Source organism: Callionymus lyra, chromosome 4 (assembly GCF_982586985.1).
Source record: "Callionymus lyra chromosome 4, fCalLyr1.hap1.1, whole genome shotgun sequence".
Taxonomy (NCBI): Eukaryota; Metazoa; Chordata; class Actinopteri; order Syngnathiformes; family Callionymidae; genus Callionymus; species Callionymus lyra.
The window spans coordinates 21,105,261-21,130,552 of NC_141821.1; the positions used below are offsets into that span (position 1 = coordinate 21,105,261).

Consider the following 25,292-nt stretch of genomic DNA (forward strand, 5'->3'; position numbering starts at 1 on the left):
ATCAATCCTGTGATCTATTGATTGAAAGATATGATCAAAGATTTTGCTAGTCGTTTTCCAAAATGTCGTCTCTGTGGGAGTTAAAAAAGTATTGTACACACTATAGTAAACTCAAGACATCAAGCCTCCCTTGATCATCAGGAACATTCATTTCAAATCCCTTCATCTTTCTACTTTGTGTCTAACTATTTCAATGTGTCTTTACAGATGCTGAGATCCCGGACCTCTCCTCCACAGGTAAGAACATCACTCACCTGTACTGAAAACACCACAATCGTTAAATAGAGATGTTTGCCGGTTGCCTGCGGTGACATGTGTGTTTGTGCCGATTATAAACATTGGAGTTTTACGTTAAAACATAAACATGAGGCCACTTAACTTCAGCTGCAGAATGTTTGTTGCAACCTCGGAATTTTAATAGAATTACCATTGTGTCAATTCATGATGCAACTGATGAGGTCTCATGATACAGTCATGGTTATTTTCAGAGCTCACTAAATCAAACGTTTTGCACAAAATTCTGAAGAAGAAAACTTACTCAGAGCATAAAGGTTTCACTTTAGTTTTGTCCCCCTTAAAGTAGAACCTTTTTCTGATTTATATTAAAATAGTATAAGTTCTATAATTGTCTATGAAAATTGTCATTTTTACATTGTTTTAGACTAACTATGTAATATTCTGTAGTTTTTCTTCTTATTTCTCTAATATGTAAACAAATGCTCGAGTTTTAATCGTATATCTGTGTCTATTGTTGGAATGGTCACCTTTCCACAGTGTCCCCTGCCTCTACCCTCAATAGCTAGTATCAGCCTTAAATGTCACATATTAATGCCAGCTTTTGTGACCTCATCATCTGCAGCTTATTCAGCTCGTAAGAATATGCTACATTTGCTAGTTAATAATCAAAATGATAAAAAAATCATTCAAGATTCAAGAGCAGCTAAATTCGCCGGTACATATTGTTATACATGGAATTTTCTGTGGTTGTGGACGACTCCAGAATCGGTAACAAAATCAAAATAGGGATAAACAATATGTACATATAAATAGAACTGTAGTTCTTCTGTTAACGCCTCCAGCAATCCTGATGTTCAGTACATGACCTGTCCGTAACCAAAATCCTCCTGACAAAAAAACTTGTTTGGCGACTACAGCCACGACATTACATGCAGACGACTGGGTGACCCATTTTCTTTTTTCGGTGCCGTGGTTTGTCGGCCTGATTGTTGGGTTCCTCTGAGCCACCAGAACAGACTCGGCCACTCTCTGCATGTCAGTGTGTTTTTGAATACACAGCAAATGCAGTGACCGGCGAACGGACATGGGAACAGAGCAGGACCTCCGTGGTTCTTTTGTGAGGAGGACAGTGTCTAATGAATACAGTGAAATTCCCCAGTGAGTCATTTTGCCTTTGTGTGAATGCAGGGTTAAATGAGCTTTGCTCCGCTGGTCCTGGAGAGAAGAAGGAGTTTCTCCTCGTTCCCTGCACAGAGGGCTGTTTTGAGAAAGTGTTTACTGGAAAACATTTGCGTTGTGGCTGCATGGTGGAATTGGTTTACAGTTAGCAAAAGGTCACATCTGACCTTCTGTCCGACACAACCTCCGGTTTATCTTCCAAACATAAAGAATTTATATTTTTCTTGCATTTTGACGAACATTCTATTCCATTAAAATAAAAAGGTCTGCTTTTGAATCTCTGATTGATTTAGATAGATAGATGAATGGATGCATAGATTGATAGATAGATAAAAACTTCCCTTCCGTCTGCATACCTTGGTAAACTTTTCAAATTCATTGTGTTGTTTTTTGGTAAATCTTGAATCTTGAGCCACAGTTTAAATTTTGTATTTGGTATTTTTCGTGTCAAGCTTTTACTGGCCACATTAAATTATTTTTTGTGCTCTATTTGACCCTTCTGGCCTTCAGTTTGATACATGTGCTCAAAATCATTGCAGGTCTCACCATTGTCCTGCAGCATTGTTAGCTGTCCACCCTGCCTGCACTCTCTTCTTCATTTATCTGACCATTACTTTTTACACTACAGTAGCTAAATCAATACAATAATAATTGTTTAGACTGAGAGAACCAACTACTTATCTCAGAAAATTACAACATTATATCATCACCTTTTCATGAAATCAGACAATAACTATAGCTTTGACTACTCAAACGGATTTGTTGGTCTATTTTTGTTTAACCTCTTGTGTTACACAAACATGCTAGGAATAGAAAAATGCTTCTGTTGCCAAATTAGGAAATTAAAACTTCTTGCAATAGTATGTCACGTTTATTTTGTATCGAGCCAAGATACAAGGATTCCACAAACTAGATGTGACACTTACATTTCAAGGCAATGCATCACATAAAACAACATTTCCGAACCTGTTACGTAATATTTGCTTCTGTTGGAAGTTACATTGAATGCATCATATCCTGGTTTGATCAATAGTACCTGTTTCCTGTATGACTTGTATGTTTTTCTTAGTTTATAATCTGGAAACAAGCATATATTTTTCAATTATTTTCATTATTTACTTTAACCCTTTTCTTATCTCAGGGTCAAGTTGACCCGAAGGCCTTGACCTTGACCAAAAGGCAACACACAGTATACTACAAACACATGTGTTTTCCTTTGGATCATCTTGACCCTGAGATAACACAAGCATTATAAGTACTGTTGACTGTTGTCTTTTAACTAGAAGTCTTACATATTGTGAATGCACATGTTTTTTGACAGCTTTCTTATCTTAAAGGTTCTGAATCTTAAAAACCACAACCAAAATAATCACTAAATATTAGCCTAAGAATCTGCACTAAAGCTGGCTGTGTCGCCGCCCTCCAGCTCGTGGAGTCTCACAAACACCACGTCATGTGACACACAGCTTAATTCCAACAAAAGCCCACACTAGCGGGCCTCAAGCTGCGGCCATTTCCACCCACTTGTCCTGAGGTCTGGCAGACCTAAAGCCACGAGGTCACCGCAGGGCACTCGCCCCAGCTGGAAGGCACAAGCACACAAATGAAACCAAAATGTCAGATGTTAAAAACAAATCTCACCAAATACTGGAATTAAGTGTAGACCTGCTGGTTGTTGCCTGGAAACCTTCAATGACGCAGTTTGAGATCCAAGAAGAGCTCTTACCAGTTGAAAGGCAGGAGGTTTTTGAGGTCCCTTGATCTGGTTGCTGGACTCTTTCATTGTTGAGGGACGTTCTTTGTGGCAGTTTCTGCAATGAAATCTGCTGACGGCAGCATAATGTTTAGAAGAAGAGATCATTTTAGGATGTCTGCAAATATTGGCCTGAGGAACATGGAGTTCTTTTGTTCACTGCTCGACTTAAATTAAGTTTTTTTTTCCTGCAAAATGATTGTGGTTAAATATGAAAATGAAAAGTTTTAATATAGCTCACTAGATGGTCTTCTGCAGCATCTCCAGTCTTTTTTTGCTCTAACTTAAGTATTCAAGCATATTTATTATTACACTTTTCATTGTTCATGTTCACGTATGGTTGCCTAGAGCAGAAATGTTCAGTTAAGTACAGCTCTTTTAGTTAGTTACCGAATTTTCTGTGCTTTAAGGCGCACTTAAAAGCCTTTAATTTTCCTTTAATTTGCGCCTTATAATCCGGAGCGCCTTATATATGAACATTACCTGATGGCTCTCTGCTGCACGCTCAACCAGTCATACACACGTGCTTTAACTGTCATAAACGCGCTCAAATTCTGCTGCGCACTCAACATTTGTCTGCTCACAACACCAGTCTCGTGCGCTCGACATAGAGCAATGGATAAAACTTAAATGCAAGTAAGATGTCTGCCGCGAAGACAGCCAATTAAAGACCTGCTGCTTGAAGCCTTTTGAACATCATTTGAACATCGTTACCATGGGAGTGAACAGAGTTGTCAGAACGCTTAATAAAGTTTGACTTTATCTGACTATTTTGTTGACATTCCCTTAAGCACAGCTTTATCTAGTGGATGCATAACGCAACCTAGTCAAACGTTTGACTGTATCTTTTATTCTATGCGCCTTATAATCCGGTGCGACCCATTAATGAAAACACTTCTAAAATAGGCCATTCATTGAAGGTGCGCCTAATAGTGCGGAAAATACGGTAATTCATTTCTCTAGCTTAGATGTGGCTAAAATGAGGCTGTTTGACTGTATTTCAGCGGCCCTCGTAAGCAAAGAGTAATCTATAAAACTAAAGACATACAGATTTTAGTCCAAATTCTTTTTTAAAATCCATTTTCCCTTCTGTGGGTATTTGTGGTGCATCCGAATATATTGAAAGAATGTTAAAAAACTAAATTAATTTATATCATATGTTCATGGTTCGTCCCAAATTATTGTTGTTTTTTATGTTGAGAATCTGTAAATAAGTATAATAAATATGTATATAATTAAACAAAAAAAAAGAAGAAGAAGTTGCATTTCCATAATGTCATTAGTTATTAGTTAAGTTTTTTGAGTGACATTAAGGGATTTTTTTCTTTTTTTTTTTCGGTTCACAACAGTCTTTTTAAGGTCTTAAAGCCTTTAAGAAACAGTAATTGTTCACCTCTGGACGAGCTTGTCTACTCATTACAAACTAAATAGAAATAAATGAGTTGCTTTTTAACCACCATGCCCATGGCTGCGCGACATGGCCTAAAAAAAAAAATCCTATCATTCAAAACCACAGTTTTTTTGTCTCTATAACACCTTTTTTTGTTGACTGTTAAAACTGTTAAAGCGTTCTAAGTAACATTAAATATTAAATGAATGAATTGATTAATCCATTTACTTCTCTTCACGATGGAGGCACTTCTTCTTTCTTGCCAATGCTAATGAAGTGCGACTTTTTAGAAAAACACTTAGAGCACCTTTCTTTTATTTGTGTGTGCTGTTCAAAGAGCCCTGTGTTCATCCAGAGCTCTGCACCATCGTCTCCACTGAATGCAAGCTGTAGTGAAAAACCAAACTTCCTTTTATGAATCAACTCCGAGCCACGTCTTGCTAATGTGTTCCAACAAAAGGCGCCAGTGGTGCTGATTTAGAAGTCTTGAACGGCAGATTTGCATGCGGCTCTCATCGTTGATTCAGTTCAAGGACGCGGAAAAAACTCTATTCCGACGCCACTTGCCGAGAGCGGAAAAGAAGTGGACGGGAGGGGCTCTCCAGCTTCACAGAGGCTGCGGGGGCCTCCTTGAATGGGTCTGTGATGATTCTCTGCTCTAACTGTGGGTTGCCCAGGAAATAAACAGGGCCTCCATCTGAATGAGGATTTAGTGTTTATTGTGTCAGATATTCTCAAGTGTTGGCAGCTCCGCCACATGTAAACTAAATCGTGATTGCATGACTCAATGATGATGATTTGCTTGTTGCCATTTTTTTTAGTGTAATACCTATAATTATGTGTCTGTTGTTGGTTTAATCTGTTTCAGCTTGCTTTGCTGACAACACAGTTGGGAGCAGATGTTTATTCTTATGGAGCTTATTTTAGTCATTAAACTATAGTCAACAAAGAATATAAGATATGATTGTTTAATGTCGTTATTAATGTTACTATAATGATGTTTTGTTGCGTTATTCAGAGGGGCTGTTTTGTGGAGATAGCTTGAGGGTGTTGCTGAAATATTTCAGTTTTCTATTCAGAAATGATTGTGACATTATTTATTAACAATTGGCAATCTATATTATAATTTTATACTCTTTGCTGTGACAAATGTTTTAGTTAGTTTAACAGTTTAACTGATAACTTGATTTACCTTTCCTTTATTAAAAAGTAAACAATATTAAAGGATGTTTTTACTATTGAAAACAGTTAATGGTTTATAAATGAAAATATAAATATTGTTTATATTAAAAAAGATGTGTTCATCTTCATTTCAAGTTTCACATTTTTTCAATAGTGTTTTTGATTTATTTTATAAAACAGTAAATATTTCTTTGTAGTATTGTGCTACCAAACAATATTTCCTGTATACATATGTTGACAAGAAAGTGGTATTCAATAATGTGATTTGTTTAATAATTATTCATTTATCGTCTGTGCTATTTTAAACATGACAAGATAATCCAAATATGCATTATTTATGTTTGTTTCATTAATTATCTGTTCACAGTTCAAGTCCATACAAAGCTGAAAAGCTCTCTGCGAGAAGAAACATTTTAACAACCTTTCTTCTACAGTTACATCAGTAGTGGGTATTTAAAGCCAATAAGGGTTGAAGCGTTTTCTCAAGCCAGTCAATGTCTAGTCATTAAAATACTCTGGTATGTTTTGTTTAACGTTTAGAATTTTGTAAGAACGCTGCAAGTTCTTTGAAAATCACCCACAAGAAATACAATCCTCTTGTTGTGGTCTTGAGAAGTGGATCTTGTTGTCCAAACGTAAAAGATCTGTGAGAATTATGAAAAATTGTCAGGCTCATTTCCTGCTATACGTCTGGGTTTTTAAATATACTTTTGGCCCATATTTTATATGTATATGTTAAGTTTTTTTCTTTATATTAAGCCATCATATTCGCTTGTTTGGGGAACAGCCCCTCAACACTGTTCCAATAAGTCACATGGCTCCTTAGGAAACCTTATTGGTCACGTCTGATCCAGTTGTTTGTGTTATTAATTAAATTACTGACAATATCTTCACACTATAATCACCAGAATACTACACTTTCCTCCTCTGGGCCCACACATTTGCTGACCAATGTAATACATTATAGTTGAAACAGGGAGCACTTGGTGGATTATTTCATCATGATCGAATAACAGGACGGTAGATTATTTTATTTAGTGGAGACTGATGTATTTCAGTTTAAACTTGCATAAATAGATGATAATACGTGAATGTAATTGGCTCTTGTTCAAAAAAAGAAGATACACAGATGAGTTAAAACATCAGCCACGGCATCATAACATCCCAGCCACGGCAGAAGACGTGGTCCAGCACCTGTGTTTGACCTAAGCTGTGACTCCTCCCTTCTTCACGTTGCTGGCTGGGATCTGGGCTAAGTCTTTTTCTAAAATAGCGATCAGTCGTGAGGCAGCTGCTCTTGGAAACACAAAGATCTGGATCAGCTACTGACCTGGTTTTTAAAAGACTGCTGCCGCTCTTGCTGTGGTCGATACTGGCCTTGAGACAGCAAACTGGAACTGAAGGAACCGTGGACTTGAGAGCAGGGAGAGACCGAAGAAGTCATTGACCACTCGTCATTCTATGACTTGGCAACTGATTCACTTGTCCAGCAGGACACACGAGTCCGACTCAAGGGTCTGGACCAGCTACAATCCATACCAGGAACTGAGAGTGAATCATCACTATCACCTGAAATCTTCTACCATGACAAAGATGGGGCCACAGACCCTTTCTAGGATTCTAAGCTGACCCCCAGTAAACAGTGAACTCGGGGAAGAGACAGCATCTTCAAACATGCTCAGTGCAATGCTTTTACTCCACACAATCTTCCAGGTGAGTCTTTCGCTGAGTCCAGCCAAACCTACTGACTCACTGACCCTTCTATGCTCCGTATCCTCCCACCAGACTCACCTCGGGGGTTGTCCCCGACCTGTGTCTGACCCTGCAAAGAGTCTTGCTCTGTTTTCTTTGTCAGCTACGATGGTTGATGCTAACGTGATGTGACCGGTTCCGCTGGTGTTACCCATCTCTGCCCCTCAAGTCCAAGCTCGATATTGTGCAGTCATGACTCATCATCTGAGGGGCAGAGCGGACGTAGACGGTCACATTTACACGGTCAGCTTTTATAGCGGCTCAGGAACAACAATATAGAGCACATGGCAATTTCATCCTGCAGTTTTTTATTTCCTCATTGCCAATTTGTTGAAACAGTTTCAGTAACTTTAAGTAAGTTTGATTTTCTCATATATGCCCCCAAATTCCACAATTTCTTTCTTGTTGTTTGTGAATGCCAGTTATGATTAACAATGGCACAAAATGGCAAAAAAAAAGAAGCATTTTCTTCTCGGTTGAATGTACCGGCGGCAACACTGTCAACTGAGTTTCACTGCACAATGAATCCTGACATTTTGAATGCCGTCCACTCCCGTCATTGTCATGGCCTACATTGCTGAGTAGTTGTCAGTCACAACAAATTCTGGGCAGATATTATGTAATCTGATGGGCCAGTTGAATGTTTGATAAAGACAGATAGTCCGACAATCTTCAAAAGGGCTTTTCAATTATTTTCGGGACACGATTTTGAAACTATGCATAAATATTGAGTTTTAAATGATCCCATAATGCAGACTGTTATTTATGAATGCTATACTTGAAAAATAGTTAAAAGTAGATTTAAAATAATGAACAAAGTGTTGCTATCTCCTGAAACATGCACTTTATGGTGCGTCATAGATTAGACTGATTGATTCATTTTCAATGTAACTTAGTTAGGCTGCTATTAGATATTAAATTTTAGTCTCATTTGTCTCAGCACATAATGAGACATTGCACCCTCATAATGCTGGAGATCACTGACCTGCTATAGAAGTTTTAGAGTTTCATGTGCGCAACTAACAGTGTGAAGTATTTATTTCTCCTGTTTAGGATATAGATGATGTTTTTTATGAACTTCTAATAGTACTAATGCACACATTTATTTTTAATATTCATCTAATGAATATTTTATACAGATCATAGTCTTAGCTAACCTTCTAAGCACATTTTATTTTTCCTTTATTAAATGTTGAAGTACATTTTAAAACACTGTTGTTGTCGACACCAATGAAGAGTGTTTTTGCCTCAAGACACAATAATGAATTCTATAGAAATCCCATGTGGTTATTTGCGCCTCTTTCCCACACTTTGTGGTTGGTATTCTGATCCAGATCTGTGAGGCGGTCCCTTCTTTTTGTGCCATGTTTCCATGGTAAGTGATCTTATGGGAGTCCAGGACGATCGGGTGTAGTTTTCTATAGCTAGAGACATAAATCTGATTCAGCAGCAGATATATTGAGGAGACTCGCTTTCATGTCGTGAGGATTTAAGGTCGTAAGTCATCTGAACGAGGCCAAAATGTATTTATAGCCGTCTCCTCCTTTATTGTCGCTGTTCTACTTAGTCGCCGTTAGGGGGCGACACAGTCTGATCTCATTGTTTTGAAGGCAACGCTGTCACTCCGGGTGACCACGTGAGCCACATCTGAGCCCCAGACAGTGTCTGATGTGGTGGCCAGACTCCGAGGAGACATTTAAACACTGTGACATAGAATACAAAGTGGAGATGTACATTGACACTCCTTTTTTTTTTTAAACCCTCGGCTATTCTTTTTGTTCTTGTCATCACAGCAACCAATTTAACTCAAAGTCTTTAGTGGAGTTTTAAGTGACAAGATCTTTTGTCTGGGCCGATCATAGAGAACATGGTCGACTGCGTTAAAGAAAACATGACATTAACCACTCTAGGTCTACAATTATATACAGCACGTCTGGGTTTATTTGTATTTTATGGCTGTGGAGTTGTTGTTTTGACCGTAGTAAGTGGATGAAAAGAGTTCTCTGGCCCATGTTGGGTCGGCTGGATCACCGATGGTCTCTGGATGCTCCTCTCTACCCACAGCGATTCTGCTGCCTCTCTCACTCCAGTGCACTTGCATATAATGAGCTGGCTTGTTTTGTGGATTTGGCTCAATAATGCCTCGTCAGTGCGAGCGGTGAATGGTCCTCTCTGTTCTCGCTGCTCGCCACTTAGCAAAGCAAATGTGTTCAAGTCGATTCTGACCTTTTCACTCACGCGCATGTACGCCCCTCTAAATTATTTTAATGACGGTTTACTATGTTTCAAATTTTGGTCTGATCAAGGAAGTTCATATCAACAAGTATAATTACGTTTCTGAATAATGTCATGAAGGTCATTCCACAAATCTGATGCTACTTTCTGAATCCTACCACTTAAAATACTTATATGACCGGTTTTCTATCATGACCCGGGTTGAGGTTTGTCATTGAGCTGGTGAATTCATTGTTACAGCCTGTATCAGACAAGATGCATTCAACATTTGATTTTCTACTCAAAACATGTTCCGCAATTCGTTGTTAGAAATTCCCATGCTTAGATAATCTATATCCTCCCCAGATGCAACACTAATAGACTCAGGGACTTGTTCATTCCTCGTTCTATTAGGCTGTTTGATTCTGAGTTTGGGGGCAGGACAGGGTCAAAGTATGATGTTGTTCTATTCTATGTTAATCTTTGTATCCTTTTCTTTGTGTTATTTCCTTTTGATCTATGTTCTTGATCTATGTTCACTATACAGAAAACTGCACAAACTGCAATTTGTCATCACTTGCACTTTGTTCTTAGTTTGCACTTTGTTCTTTATCTGTTTTTATGAAACTTGCTGTAAACCGGAGATCTCCAGAGGGAATAATAACGTTTATCTAATTTAATCCAATCTATATCTACATTTGGCCACCCTATCACTGCAGCTAGCACAGCTAGCAAAGTTAGAACATACATTCTACATAATTCTGTAAGAGTTTTCATTTTCTATTTTCAAACAATCTATCTGTTTTACAAGGTAGTAAATATACCTTAACAAACCCTTTCTTACTACCCCTAAACCTTGTGTTGTCTCTGGGTCAAGGTGAACGAACTCCACCACTGCATATGTATTTATGGAAGCCAGGGAGGTCATTTACTTTGACCCAGAGACAACACAATGGATACCCCGAACACATTTGCTTTCTGGTTCACCTTGAGCCAGAGATAGCACGAAATCAATCATAAAGTTGGGAACTATCCGCTTGAGACCTTGGCCCCTGCTGTCTGTGATGTCACTTAATAGAACTGAGTAACCGGATTAAAAACTATAATCATTTCAGAAGTTTAGATTTAATTCGTATTCCGAAAAAGTAATAGAAACACACATCTTAATATTTTAGAGACCATCCAAATTAGACTTGACACGGAAGGTACCAGTTTCCTAGATTTCCCATTTATTTTACATTCATAGCTTTCTAAAGTGCTCTCAGTGTCTCAGATTTCTCTTTTCAAATACTTTTGTGTCAACAGATAAAGGCCCTCCCGCAAGCATTGGGTCAATTTGAAACGTCTTTCAAACTCTCCCTGGTAAAGTCAGCCACAGATAGCCCTGCAGTCTCCCGCAAAACAAGTACGCTCCACAACACGGCTCAGTTTCCTTTGGTGGGATAATCCTGGAGAGCAGTGTGACGAGGAGGGGGGGGGGGGATTGTGCTCCGGGGAGGGGGATATAGGCCAAACAGACAAGTAAGTGAGACATGATAGGGCGACTTTCCAGTTTTAAGTTTTGCCAAAAGCGTGTGGTGGCGCTGTTACTCACTTGAGGACTTGATCTGGTGTCTAGTCAAGAATCAATATGAGCTTTGTTGTGCGACAGAAAAGAAAGATCAGCATTGTTTGAACATGTGGGGTCTTTGTGTGTGTGTTATACAATAGTTAGCTGTCCCTGCGGGGCCCGAGCTTATCAAGATGGCTGTGTTACCTACGTCCACATTGTTCAGGCCCTGGTAAGAGTCAGCAGGAAATATTGACGGAGTGGACTTCTACTAGGCGGTTTTTCCCAGAGACCACGGTCAGCTGCAAGACAGGTATGCTACTCAAAACCATTAGTTCTGGGATGTACATGAAAACAAATGTATCTTATAAAAAAAATGTTATAGTATATTTATGGTGTATAGTCTTTTAAGTTGCACCGTAGAATGCACTGTTGTCTACTAATGTTTGTTTTTTAAACTTCCTTTTTGACCAAGACCCTCCAAGACAGTGGGTGACACAGTTAAAAGTGATATAAAACCATCGTAATGCATAATAGAAACAGCAGGAGTTTATATTGAGAATGGATGCGGCTCTGAGAAAATCACTTGGCTTAGTTGTTTTATAAGTTGCAGTTAAGAATTTCATTTCTTAAATCACAAAATAATTGAGGTGTCCTCCACTTACTCCAATTTCCTCCAAAGAGCCAATTCTTTCTTAGACTTTTATATTTAAAAACAAGAACAGCTTATAGTACCATTTATAGTTGAAACATTTTCCCTTAAAACTTCACTAATGTGGATTAAAGATCGTTTGTCCTTCAGGAAGTTATTATATTAAGAATGATTTGCCTTTTTTTTTTTTTTTAATAATTTTGAAGAATTACATAAACAAGGGCAAAAAAAGGGGTCAAGATTTGAAACGATATGAAACATAATAATGTGGGCAAAAGTAAGTAAAAAGAAACAAGTAAATAACTAAAATGAAACCAAAACGGTAATTGAGTCTTCAAATAAAGACACATTTATTTGGTGGTAAGGATTTTTAATGGTGAATACAAACACACTTATTCATAATATATGAATCAGAAATTGTTAGTCTCGCAACATTTAATGATACATGTCCTAATATTATTCACATTGTGGGAAGAATAAAGAACTAAATTATCATAAATACTAAATAAATTATTACTCATTTCATGAGGCCAGGTATAAAATACACAAGCATCATATTTTGTCTTTTTGTGACTATCACACGTGAGCTGTTGATCTCCGAATGTTGTCCTTGATTGGAATCAGTTGTCCTATAACTTCCTCTGAGAACAATGGAATCAAGGTGTCATTACACTAATACACCTCACGTCATCTCTGCTTCCTGTCTGCCTGTAGTTGTTACTTCACAAGCCACGCCCTTGTCGAGCGAGCTCGACTGATCCTTTAAGCTGCTTTGAGACACTCACCCATCATTAATTAGGAGAAAATAACACCGTCAATTGAGCAAGGCAGGATTAACGGACGACTGCACACAGTGTGCATGACTCTGGAGGTAGAGGTTTTTTTCCTGGCCAGGTTGTCTCAGGTAGACATGTCAGACATAAATACAAGAAGGTACTTGAGAGGGAGACTGGTGCTAAGTCGCCACCTGTGCTCCTGCACTTGACTTCTTAGCGTCCTGCCGTGTTATTACACCACTAAGATCACGTAGCTGCTTTTTTAGGCTGGATTAAGAGCTGGCAGCCGCACAGAGCAACAGCTTTCACATGCAAGTCACTTCTTTGCGATAATGCTAGAACCAACTTTGAGAACACTGACACTACAAAGAGTCTTTGGGATGCGACAACCGTATAGTTCATAGGGATGTTGTCGGTGATGAGTGGATATTATGGGAGCCCTGCTGAGCTGGTTTACTGTTCGCGTTCAAGCTCTGATGCTGGACACAGCTTTGGTGTTCAAACATGTGAGAGTAAGTCCTTCACTTACACTTTCGGTTCTGTGTCGGCACAAATCCCTGTATCTAAACTTAAATGTGCATCATTAATGCCGCCGTCTAATTTAATCACTTGTTTTCCAGAGACTACAAGATTCATTTACAGTAAATTATTTTACGTTTTTTTCAACCCTTTATTATGTTATTACATGTTGCAGCTCAGCGGATTGGACTGTTGAAAATGACCATAACTCTGCAAGAGTTTTTACTATCTAGCAGGTAGTGAAAGAGGGTCTTGCACCCATATTTCATTAAGGTACCCCCAAGCAATTCATCAGTAGGATTGTCCAAATATATACTAGATTCATCAGGTCATACATCAAGAGATACTCTTTTCACAAAAAAACTAAAAATAGTTAACTGAGGGTGTTACAGGGTGTTGGCTGATTGTAAAGTTTTTATTGATTTAGAAAGAGAATTGTGAAGAGATTCTATTTTAAGCTACATTGTAAATTTGACAGTGTCTTTTCACATATTTGAGTATGACTCTTTTTCACAACCGAAATTAAAAACTGGACAATATTGTATAGATATTGTTAAGTAGTTTTTCAAGAGTTGTTTTTGGTCTTTTATCAATTTAAACTGTTACACAGTCACATTGATGGTTAAATGGCAGCCGGATGTAAAATATTATTTATCTTGGAAAAGGGACCAAAGCACTCTTTAAAACAATTTTACAGCCACCTGTTTATAGGTGAGGCCAGTCTGACTGAGTACGAAAAGAGAAAACACCAACAAGAGTTTTTACAGAGCTAGAAAACCATCCTCTATCAGATTAAAATGAACATTCCATAATAAGTGAAAGTCTTTGCTTAAAGGCCACTTTAACATGCAACAAAATTGACGATATTTAATTATGTTGCGGCAACAGTCACTAATTTAGATATAATCGATTTATTAGGAGAAGAAAAAAGACCAGTTCTCTGCTTTGAGTTAATGTTTAGATTTCCCTGGAAGGAGAAATCGCTCTGAATTATGATCATTTGAAACATCAAATATGTGTCAACAGGATGTCAGAGGTTATTTGTTGGCGTGAACTTTGGGATGTGAGGTGATGCCATTTCTCTTTCTCTGTTTCCCTACAGCCCCAAGATTCCATCTTAGATGTCTCTCATCTCACTGAGGATTTTGGCCTCGAGGACGGAGAGTTAGGAGCTGACTCGTCGGAGTGGTACAAAAGAAGAATCAGTGGATCTGACTCAACAAATTCTTTTGACTCCAACTCATGGCGTGTTGAGGAATTTGAGGACACCTACGTCGGTCAGAACTCATCATTCAGATGTCTTCATGAGGGACATCGGAAGACTCGGAGAAGAGAGTCAGCACCACCTAAGTTGAATCAAGGGGATGTTGCAGATACTCAGTTAAGGAAAGAACATTGTAACAATCATGAGGAATCTTATTCAAGTCCTCACACCAGACAATCGGGCGTGTGCGGGATTCAAGCCTATTTAGAAGATGAAAACTTTGACCAAAATCAGTTTGCAAGTTTAAATGATCAGTGCCAACATGGATCTAATAGCTTTGATACGACGTTGTCATCGTCTGCAGAGACCTTGGAGGGGAACGAAGAGTTACAAACTCCCATCGAAGAATACACAGACTTCGGAAGTCGCTTGAATCTCAACCAGAATACACAACTGGGACGAGAAGTCGTTTTACAATGCAGGAACTGTAGCGTTCATATTGAAAATGAGAATTGTGAATCGCAAAGAGAACGCTGTTCGTGCAGTGACACGCAAACATGTGAAGGAGAATGGGATGAGAGGCAACATACTGTTAGACTTCCTGTCCAAGAGCACATCAGTGTGGGCACAGAACTGAGAGCATTTTATACTGAAGCGAATACTTGTGAGTCGCACAACATATCACTTGATTCACATCCCTTCGAGACAGTCGATTCATTGACACTGAAGTTAGACAACAGTCCTGGGATTTCTCTGGAAAACAAAGATCTTGACCACTGTGTGGAATCATCGTCCGAGAGATCGAACACACCTGGTGCCGTTCATGAAATCTCTTCTTCTATTACGTTCTCCACGAAGACCCTACCATCCTCTTCTGTGGATGGACACACATCTTACCCGACTTCATCTCCACATTCTTCATCAGACCATTTGACAAACAGCGATTCGGAATGGTTCCGCTCAAGATATCACGAGGAAAAACTGAGGAGATGTGGAACAGTGCCTCATTGGAAGATACCAAGTCCGTTTAAGGAAGTGAATAAAAGGCACGTTGACACAAACACGATCCACTTTTCTGAAGGACCCCGTCGTCGAGAGAGGCTGTGCACCTTAGAACATGTATTTGAAAACAAGTTGGATTCTTGTAGATCCCTTAGGTCTGAGGAGGACGATGGCGATGTGAGACCTGCTAGTTCTGGTGATGTTTTGTTGTCCAGGGAGAATCAGACAGTCCAGGACTTTAGTCGACATCTAATGCAACTCTCAGATTCAAACAATAACACGGAGGTGGATGCACGAGTGGATGACAAAGTGGAGATCGAACAAGAGAACCAGTCTGGAATAACCAATAGAAAGGTTGTATCTACAACTGTGAAGAGATATCAGAGGGCTTCAGAGGCATTTCAGAATTCATTGGATTATAAATCCCATAGAAAGGATCTTGATTGTATCTGTCAGATGAGTCACGTAAATGAGTTCACAGAGGCTAATGGTTTGTTAGAAGCTTTAGATTCAAATTGTTCTGCTTCTGAAAAAACATTAAGGAATTATTTAAAAGTGCCTTACAACACATTGGAGAATAGGGGTCATACACAAGCTGCTGCTGTCCAAAATGGGCTGAAATATTCACAACCTGATATCATTCTGAGCGTCCACACTGCCAACAATCTGGAGACCATTTTAGAAACAGATCGCTCGGATGAAAGCTACAACAAAGGGCATATTTTGGATGATAACACAATTCCTGTGGGATATTTGCACCGCAACAGTCCTCACACTGTTTCAGAGTGGGATGAAATGCCCAGAATCGCTTTGAATTTGGATCAGCCATTGTTTGCCTCACAGACGTTTTGTGAAGAGTTCCTCAGACCTAGGAGCATCACCCCGGATACTGTTTCTTACTGCTCAACAAACAGCGAAGGGGACGGGATGGAAGATGATTCAGTGATGAGGAACAGCCAAACGAAGGGAATCGACGTGCAGAACAAATGTACCAAGTTTTTAGTCTTTAGACAAAGATCGTCTAAAAAGTCAAAGGGGTCAAGAACCAACAACGAATCTGGGGAGAATCTTTTGACTGAGCAATGTAGGCTCGAGAAGAACTCCAACCCTGACAGCTGTCCCCAAGAAGAGATGCATAAGAGTGCACATCCTGTACATCAGGAGGACCATGAGTGTGGCTCTCTTTCCTCGGGAACATGTCCAGTATGCCAGTCGACGGTCAACCAAGAGTGTCTAGCGTGTGGTACTGAAGCACCTGGTGATAACCTTCTACGGCATGGCCGGCCACCCAATGAGCCCATTCGCAAAAGGAGCAAAAGCAATGAGAGTTTAAATATCCGCATGCGTTTTGCGCAAGCCCACAGATCCCTCTCCAGTTTGTTCGAGTCTCGCTCAATGGATAAGGAGAATGAGGGTCATGGGAGTGTGAGAAAAAACAAGCAATCATGGAGGAGGTTAAAAAGGGCAAAGGAGGAGGAGCTACTCCAAAGAACCTCCTCGGAACCAGAGAGGGACACGGGATATGACAAATCGCCTTCGCCGCTGCTGGACAGGTCCAGCAATCCTGGCTCGCCGTGCTCGCCCAGAACTCTCTGCTACACGGATCCCATCTCCAAACGAGGGGTTCCACCCGAGGTCGGTCAAGACCACTATCACTGGTGCAAAAGTGAGACCTTTAACAGTTCAGCACAGAGCACAAGCTCAATCGTGTCATCCTCTAGCAGTCCATCGTGCGTTGACGATTGTATGCTTCCACTGTCCGATCATCCCCATCCTCGCTCTGCCACATGCTGCCACGCGTCATCGAGTGAGGCTCTAACTGAGACACCTATAAGGCCGATGAGCCCGAAACCTCACAGCCCAAGGCCTTTTTCCCAGCGTAAACTTTTACGCTACCCGTACTCAAGATCCTGCTCCGTGTCCCCCATACTTCTAGGCCAGGCTTTGAGCATAGATGGTCTGATTGACCCTCCAGAGAGACCTAAGACACTGAAGCCATCAAATTGTCCTCTTGGTTTGAGTCTTAGCCCGCTGGATGCCTCTGTTGATCGGATTGTGGGCCAATCGCACAGCAGTCTGTACACCAGCGAGTCCGCCACCGAGTTTGAGGTAAGAATATCTGCAACTACATATATGTAAAAATGATATGCACTTACTGTATATTGTAATGGAATTGTTTTTTTTTCTTTTTTTGTTTAATTGGTGACTCTTACAACGGGTACTAGACTCATTATCACAAGGGTCTAAGATCTCAAACACATTCTTATGGGCCAACATTTCTTTTAGATGTATTGAAAAGTCTAAAACTGTACTATGTCACATTTTGTCTATCGTGATTTATCATTATTCTGGCTATTATTTCAGTGGTCTACGCAACTTTACTGAATACTAAGCGACAACCAAGCTGCTTAGCACATGCAGACTGTGGCGCCTGGAGACCCTTCAGTTTTCGAAAGTTTTAATTCCACATCGTCCCTTCTCCTAGTAATTATAACTATAAAACTGATCCTGTAAAAATATTGCTAAAAATCACTTCCAATTTTTTTCCTTTGTAGCTGGACTCCAGCCTCTGTCAAGGGACTGCACTGTCAAATTGTGTGCATTTTGATTCTTTCTTTTTCTAATTGTTTTGTTGGCTTTAGGCTTTCAAATAAAAGAACATACACTCGCCAAAATATTTAGTCAAAAATTAATACTTTTACATTGCATTCGAAACCTTCCTTCTTTAGAAATATTTAGATACATTTGAAATACATGCATCAAAACATTTAGGTTGCAAACAGAAATAAGTGTGTTCAACAGTCATGAATGAAAAAAAGTCGCCTCCTACTAACTAGAAACTTGTGCACCCAGAAGAGCAACACAGTTTGTGGTAAACCTGTGGAGCATCAGAGTGACCCATCACAGGTAAAAGGGAAGCTACCTGCGGTGCTGGGGCGGATGAATACTGTCTCGTGGGTGGGCTCGGGTGGTCGCGGAAGTCAACTGCCAACCCGGAAGTGTTCAGATGACCTATGGATCGAGGAGCAGAAGAAGTACAAACGGAGGTCAACCAGAGGGAGTTTGGGACACATCACCACACTTGAAAATATGGATAAAGTAAGACGACGATTCCGACCTTTGGGATACTTTTCCTTCCTTTTGTTTGTCCATCATCGCCACGTTTCTCAGACTCGTTTCCTCACGGGCAACTTGCTTCTTGGTAGACACTTTGGCTTGAATAGGCATCTTTTTCCAAAGCTTGTTTTCTCTCCATCTTCTGGAACGACTTCAATATTTCCAATGTTTTGTTCCTGGTGTTTTAAATTTTCTTATTCTTTCTTGTTTAGGCTCTTCCTGGGTTAACATTTGGGGAGATCGAGAGTTTCGGCAGGATTTCTCTCAAGAACCAGTGCATCTCACAGAGCACACCAGTGGGTCTGGACTGCCTCGGATGGAGAAGACACATGGTTCCTCCCTGTGAGTAGAAGAATTATTACACAAGATTGGCTAAAATAATTGGGGATTAGCTACTTATATGGTAAAGACGTTTGGTCAAGTCTGGCAGGATGTGTTCTGTTCTGCAGCTCACCAGGATATTTATCAACAGTATTTAACATTTGTTTGTGACGTTCCAAACTAAAGTAGTCTGGTACAGAGAACTACCTAATGGAGCAAGTACACATAAAAGGTTGGACAGACAATTGAGTTAAAGTTTCATACTACAATATTTACTTATATGAAAGTGATGCAGGAATCCTCATCTGCTCTAATTGTTTATTTTTATGTGCAAAGAGTGATATTGGTATTTATTTGATCTACACATTCGAAATATTTGTATACACATTTGTAGTGTTTGTCCATGTTTGTGAACAACTGTGTGATGCTAAATTACTTAAAAAACATGTGTTTTTTTGCTGGAAAAAGTACTCTCTCGTGACGCTTTTTAAACATATATCAAAATCAAAACAACAAGTACACGTAGATAAATAAGGAGCCATTGGAAGACGTATACGTGCCTCCCTCTAGTGGCTGCATTGGAAAGTACAGCTAGAGGAACAGTTTCGAAAGTCGATAGTTTTGGGAGAATTTTAGTTAAAAAAAAAACACGAGTCAAGTTGGATGAATATTGAAAACATTTGAAGAAGTTTGGAAACTAACGAAAAGTGTTTTAACTATTAATTTGACCTGATTTGTATTCTTAGCTTGTACTTGTGTTCTCTGGCTTTTGTCATGAACTGGTTTTTGGGCCACTGTTGTGTCACCGGACGGCCATCATTGATCACATTGTCCGAACGACAAAGGTCCAGCTGGGGGAGGAGCGATTGGCTGGCTGTTGTTTTCAGTCTCCTCCTACAGTGTGATGGAGCGCCGTCCGTGCTGTCGCCGGAACCCCCCTGCAGGCCCCCCCGTGATGTCAGTCTGAAGCGAGAGAGCAGGAGAGAGAGAGAGAGAGAGAGAGAGAGAGAGATGGACTGTGTGAGTTGATGTGAGGAAATGAAGCAGTGTGCAAACAAGGCGAGCGAGCGGAGTGAGAGGGAGGCAGTTACCGTGAGCGACCAGAGATGCCGGCAGAGCTGCTGCAGCTCTCCTCATCTGTCCATGGCAGGAGGAAGCAGCAAGTTTGCTCCGCTCAGCAGTAGCTCATTAGTTTGAACACCTGCCTGTCCACCGCGCCTCCTCCTTTTTTTTTTCTTTTCTCGCCTCACCTTTCCGCCCCCCCGCCCCGGCACACTTCGTCATCCCCTCCTCATCTGCATCAGAATGCGGACCCAGCAGGAGGGGGGGGTGCCACTGCCCAGGGGCAGCTGTGGCAGCAGCGGCAGCTCGGGGCTGTCGCCGGGGTCCGACTCGGACGGAGGGAGCCCGACAGGCGCGGCGACTGACAGCATGGTGGAACCCGGTCCCGGGGTGGGTGGATGTATGGGTGGAGGTGGTGGTGGAGGAGGAGGAGGAGGAGGAAGCCTGGGCGGCACTCTGAGAGGAGTCCTGTCTCGCTATTGGAGCTTAGAGAGTCTCCACTCCACAACAGGTAAGAGCTTCATGATGACGGCGTGTTCCTGAAATCCAAGGGGCCACACACACACACACACACACACATGGATTCAGTGCGTCGTTCCAGGCGGGGATGAACACTGTGTGTGTTTGTGTGTGACACCCGCTGAGTCTGTGTTTGGGTGCGGGGCTTTCTAGTCATGCAGGTGAAGCCAGAAAATGCCAACTGCTTTGTCCCTTCGAACAGCCTCCTCTGCAGCCGTGACTATATGCGTCTCTCTCTCTGCTCTCCCAAGCTTAATGATTTGTCGTCAGGTAGAAAACAGACTCCCGGGGCGAGGGCGGGGTTTCTTCAGACGCGTTCCTGTCATTTAAATGACAGCGGAGTGAAGAGAACCGTCAGAGCTTTGTATTCAGTTAACACTCAATCAGAAGCCAACTTTCCCAAAATAAAGCAGTCTAAATTTAACATCCTGTGTGAAATCAAAGATCAAGATTATGAAACGAAGCTCCTGTTCATAACTCTGTCCAGAAAACGAGTAAAAAAAAAATCAAGACAATTTTCAGATGTTTAATGTATGAATATACTTAAATTAATACTCTTGTTGTGGATTTAATTGAGGTGAAAGGTCAAACCTATTGGCTGGTTTGCCCCTAAACACAACATGACCTTTAAACCAGGTGGTTGTCAAGTGGTCGGGGGGCTCACCTCCAAACATATGTGACAAATGATGACCCAAATCAAGAACAAACCTTGACCTGTATTTATTTATTGATCCCACTTTATCAATATAATAGTTTAATGATAGCTACTCCTTCAAGAATCTCAAGACCTATTTACTTACTTATTAGAAAAAGCAGGAAAAGGAAAATCTGCTCAGAAGTGGATTTGTGACTCACAAGTGAATTTAATGACACTTTTTATTATACAAATCAATATTTAAACTTCCTGCATTTCCCAAATTCCTGTGCTGAATCGTCACGAGCACGTCATGACAAAGGCAGAGATCTATAGTCCTCACTCGACACAATACACAGTGACAGTGAAACGGTGCGTTCACATGCCCTCGTTGGCAGCTTTGTTCCTGTTTTTAAGACTGAATTTGCAGCATCTGTAGTTTTATTGTACCCAAAAAAACACTTAAAATATCAATATTCAGTCTTATCTTTCAACATTTAATATGTGAAGATTGTCAGGATGAACTATGGGATGTTCAGGAGCTGGAGGTGAAGATGAAAATCACACCAGAGGTGTCGTTAAAGAGTCACATAAAATTGTGTTGCCTTAAATTGGTATTTGTTTTATTTCTTTGGCAAGGGTGAGCGATTACATTTAAGGGGCCACATTGCATTCTTGTTGAGAGTAGAGTAGCCAGTAAGAGTAAAAGTAAGGAGAGGCAAAAGAAAATAATGGTAATGTTATAGTAGAACTTTAGAAAACAGAAATGCTCTCATTAAGGAAGTAAAAAAGTTAAATTATGCCATATCAAAAAAAGATATTCCTTTAAATTCATAAGATTAGATTAGATAGACTTTAATAATTCCTCTAGAGATCTCCTTCGGGAAATTAGATGATACATAAAGACCTATGCTTTTCTTTCTATTTTGAAGCCAAATAAATTAAAATAAATAAGTTGCAAAGAGTACTATGAAACTATATATATACATATAGACTAGTCAGAAACACATTCAAATCCAGTACAAGATTAAATTGGTTGTTGATTTATCTTCTATGTAATCATTTAAGAAGTTTTTCTCTGACCACATAAATACTATGTCAAAATATATTGAAATCATGTGTCCTCGTAATGGTAACTTCAGCACCAAAATAATCCCAAAACATCAAGTTATATTTAAACTGAGGATTTTACCTCCTGAGCTTTTAAAATAACATTGTTAGGAAAACCTCACCAAGTGTTTCATGAAGCCTCATGAACCTGTCACTCCCAATAAATGAGCATCAACTACTTCCATGAACTTTTAAATTAAACACATTAAGTCGATTACAAGAACTTGTCCAAGAATGCGTCTAGAAAATATTGCAAGGAAGGAAATTAGAAATAAATAAAATATTGTAATGCACTGCTAATGGACCCTTCAGTGACGGGGAAGTGATATATCCCCTCATGGTGGACGTGTGTCTCCTCCACTTCTCTCTGGACATAAGTGCTTAAATACATCTGCTGATTGATGAACCCTCTCTTCCACACAACGCTGTGTACCTGTCAGTTTCTCTGTTGCCATGGGAATGCATCGGCTGCCGCTGACCCGACTCGGAGAGAGTGTGTTGTGTTGTTTTTTTTTACTTGGCTTGCAAATGTATAACAGAGTGGGAGGATGGTGGAATACAGCTCTGAACATTCCCTCTGGAATATTAGCATGTGTTGCTGACCGGTCAGAGATGGACGGAGGAACGTATGCTGGTGGACTTTTTAGCTGCGTATTAATGTCAGCTTGATGAATAAACAGCGAATAAACATGTTTGTAAGATGAATGGAATGCTACACATCACATGACGATGGAGATGGGTCGGAGGGAATTCGAGAGTGGAGTTCCAGGGGTCGTAACATTAAATATCTGTAATGATGCTTCGAATTTTAACATTCGGGTTTGATCTGCAATATTTATAGTTCTTTTATTAGGGTCACAAAGCACTTAAAAAGAAAATTACACAAAAAAACCCATCTTATTTTGAGGAATTGAATATTAATTATTTAATATAATGGCAAAATCAAAATGATTTGTTATCAATGTTGCCATAACTAAGATTGTCAATGTCTTGTAGTGTTTGATTTCTGTTCATGATCCAGGGCGTTCATGGAATCTATCTGAGAAGGAATTATGCAAAATGAAGATAGACCCAGGCGTCTGGGTGTAAATCAATCAAGTCCTATTAAAAATTAAGCACTTTTTAATTAGTAATTTCCCATGAATTGTAAGAGAAGGTCAGGTCTGTGTGAAGCTGAAGTTGAAAAAATCTTTCTCTCAGTTTTTGTCCTTCTAAATCGTGCAGCTATGTTGATTATAATGTATTTATTTATCGTGTAATAATATACAAATAGTTGCATTTGTATAATATACATAACAGTTCTATTCATAAAGTAACGATATATTATTCCCTTATATTACAATTGCGGGGAGTAGCAGGAGATACCCCGAACAATCGCAGACAACCATCACTCACACCTAAATAATCCATCAATTAACCTCTTAAAATTGTGGGAAGAAACTGGAGTACCCGGGGGAAACAGGGCATATTTGCTCTCAAGCTGGATTCTATTGCACCACATACTGTGCAGCGTGATTCAGTTTATAATGATAAAATACCTAAATCCAGTTGCTGTCAGTGGGCTAGCAATAAAATTGAGAAATGCAAGAAAACACACCAAATATGTGTGTGTGTGTGTGTGATCTGATTTCAGACTCGTCTGTGCTATCCGACTAATGGGCAAACGCTCACCGAGAGCCAAGACGAAGCGCTGCAGATCACTTTAAATCCACATGATTGTGAGAACAGCGGTTCAGTTTGCAATCAAGCGGCATGACATTAGTCTCGGAGGAAAAAAAAGGCCGGAGTAATCACGAAGCAGCTGAATGAACGTGCAGTAGCTGCAGAGCAGCCCCCCCACTGAGATATGAACTTCTAGCCTCCCGATGCGGCTGATATCAAGTCTGCGCTGACTCTAACCGTACGCCTGATTCATGAACCATAATTGACTCCGTAGTGACTCTTCATTTTGCTAAGCACCAGACATTTTTTAATACAAAACCACGCGTCTGAATGAGGAAGCTGTTTTTTCCTAATGTGAGCTGCGATGGAGAGGAGAGGCTAACAGAGGTAATTTCAAGAATGTACGGTTGATATAACACGGCAATCATGATACTTTCTTATGCATTATTCATGGGGAAATACTCGCGTCTGAACCCTAACCGCGACAGAGCTATGCGTGCGGAAGCCTTGTAGTGTGTGTAGCAATCGACATATGGGGGATTTTGTTTTGGTTCAGGGGGGGGCATGTGTCCTACAGCACAATCTCTACTCCTTTGAATTTGGATACTTTAATGTATACATTATTTTAAACATGCCTTCATTCATTTTGCAATGTTGCAAGAAGGTAAAAGCTCAGAATTATATGTTGAGTTATGCATGCATACAAAAAAACTAAGAAAATAAATACAAAAACAGTGTATACAATATGTGTGGAAATATATTCTAGGAAGTCAAAGAGTATTTTTCTTATCTTCTGGAAAATTTCTGAAAGCCTTCGGATGATTCTATATCGAAGTATGAAATCAGATTATTCAATGATTGACATGGGGTCTTAGAATAATTTGAAAATTTGTATTTTCGTCTTCCATTTATGAAAATCATAGAAATTGCTTGAAAAGATTTGTTCCAATTCTGACGGGAAATGAACAATTCCACATTGAGAGTTGGTGCAATTCCAAGGTCAGCTGAGTTCATTTCACCACAGTCAGATGGTTTCCTACCATATATAGTAGCTGCACTGCAATCGCTGGGTAACCATGGTAACATCCAGTTGGTCTCATTGGGGATGTCTTTGTCCCTTTGGTCCTATGAAATACAATTTGTGTTTTGATAACTTCCTGGAATTGTGGTTCCAATAAAAACAAGGACATTCTTTTATCGCAGTTTGAGTCCCAGTCTCTTTATATTCTGACCTTCAGCAGCCGATGATTTTAAAAACTTTACCGTTCGCGTCCATCGGAGAGTGCTTCAGCAAGTCTGTAAACACGGCTGTCAAAACAGCGAGGACTGAGCACTGAGTGCCATGAAGTCATCGTAATGGGCTTGTTGTCTCCAAACAAGGCATTATGTAATGTTCCTATAAAAGATGGTGGTCCTTTAGGGCACATGATGTCATGAAGGAAGGAGCTCTTTCTCTGA

At 40.0% G+C, this 25,292-nt stretch overlaps 1 protein-coding gene across 3 annotated transcripts in view; it reads left to right on the plus strand.

Moving 5' to 3' along the window:
- The window catches only part of arhgef4 (Rho guanine nucleotide exchange factor 4), a 62,038-nt gene that overhangs the window by 4,505 nt on the left and 32,241 nt on the right, over positions 1-25,292 (plus strand). For 2 of the 3 annotated variants that reach the window (XM_087789150.1, XM_087789151.1), the window contains exons 2-5: positions 208-237; positions 14,306-17,518; positions 18,263-18,508; positions 18,739-18,868. In XM_087789150.1, coding sequence (XP_087645276.1) covers positions 208-237; positions 14,306-17,518; positions 18,263-18,508; positions 18,739-18,868 — 3,619 coding nt within the window. Of the gene's footprint in view, positions 1-207; positions 238-14,305; positions 17,519-18,262; positions 18,509-18,738; positions 18,869-20,075; positions 20,421-25,292 lie in introns of those variants that run through there. The other variant, XM_087789152.1, reaches the window with a different exon arrangement.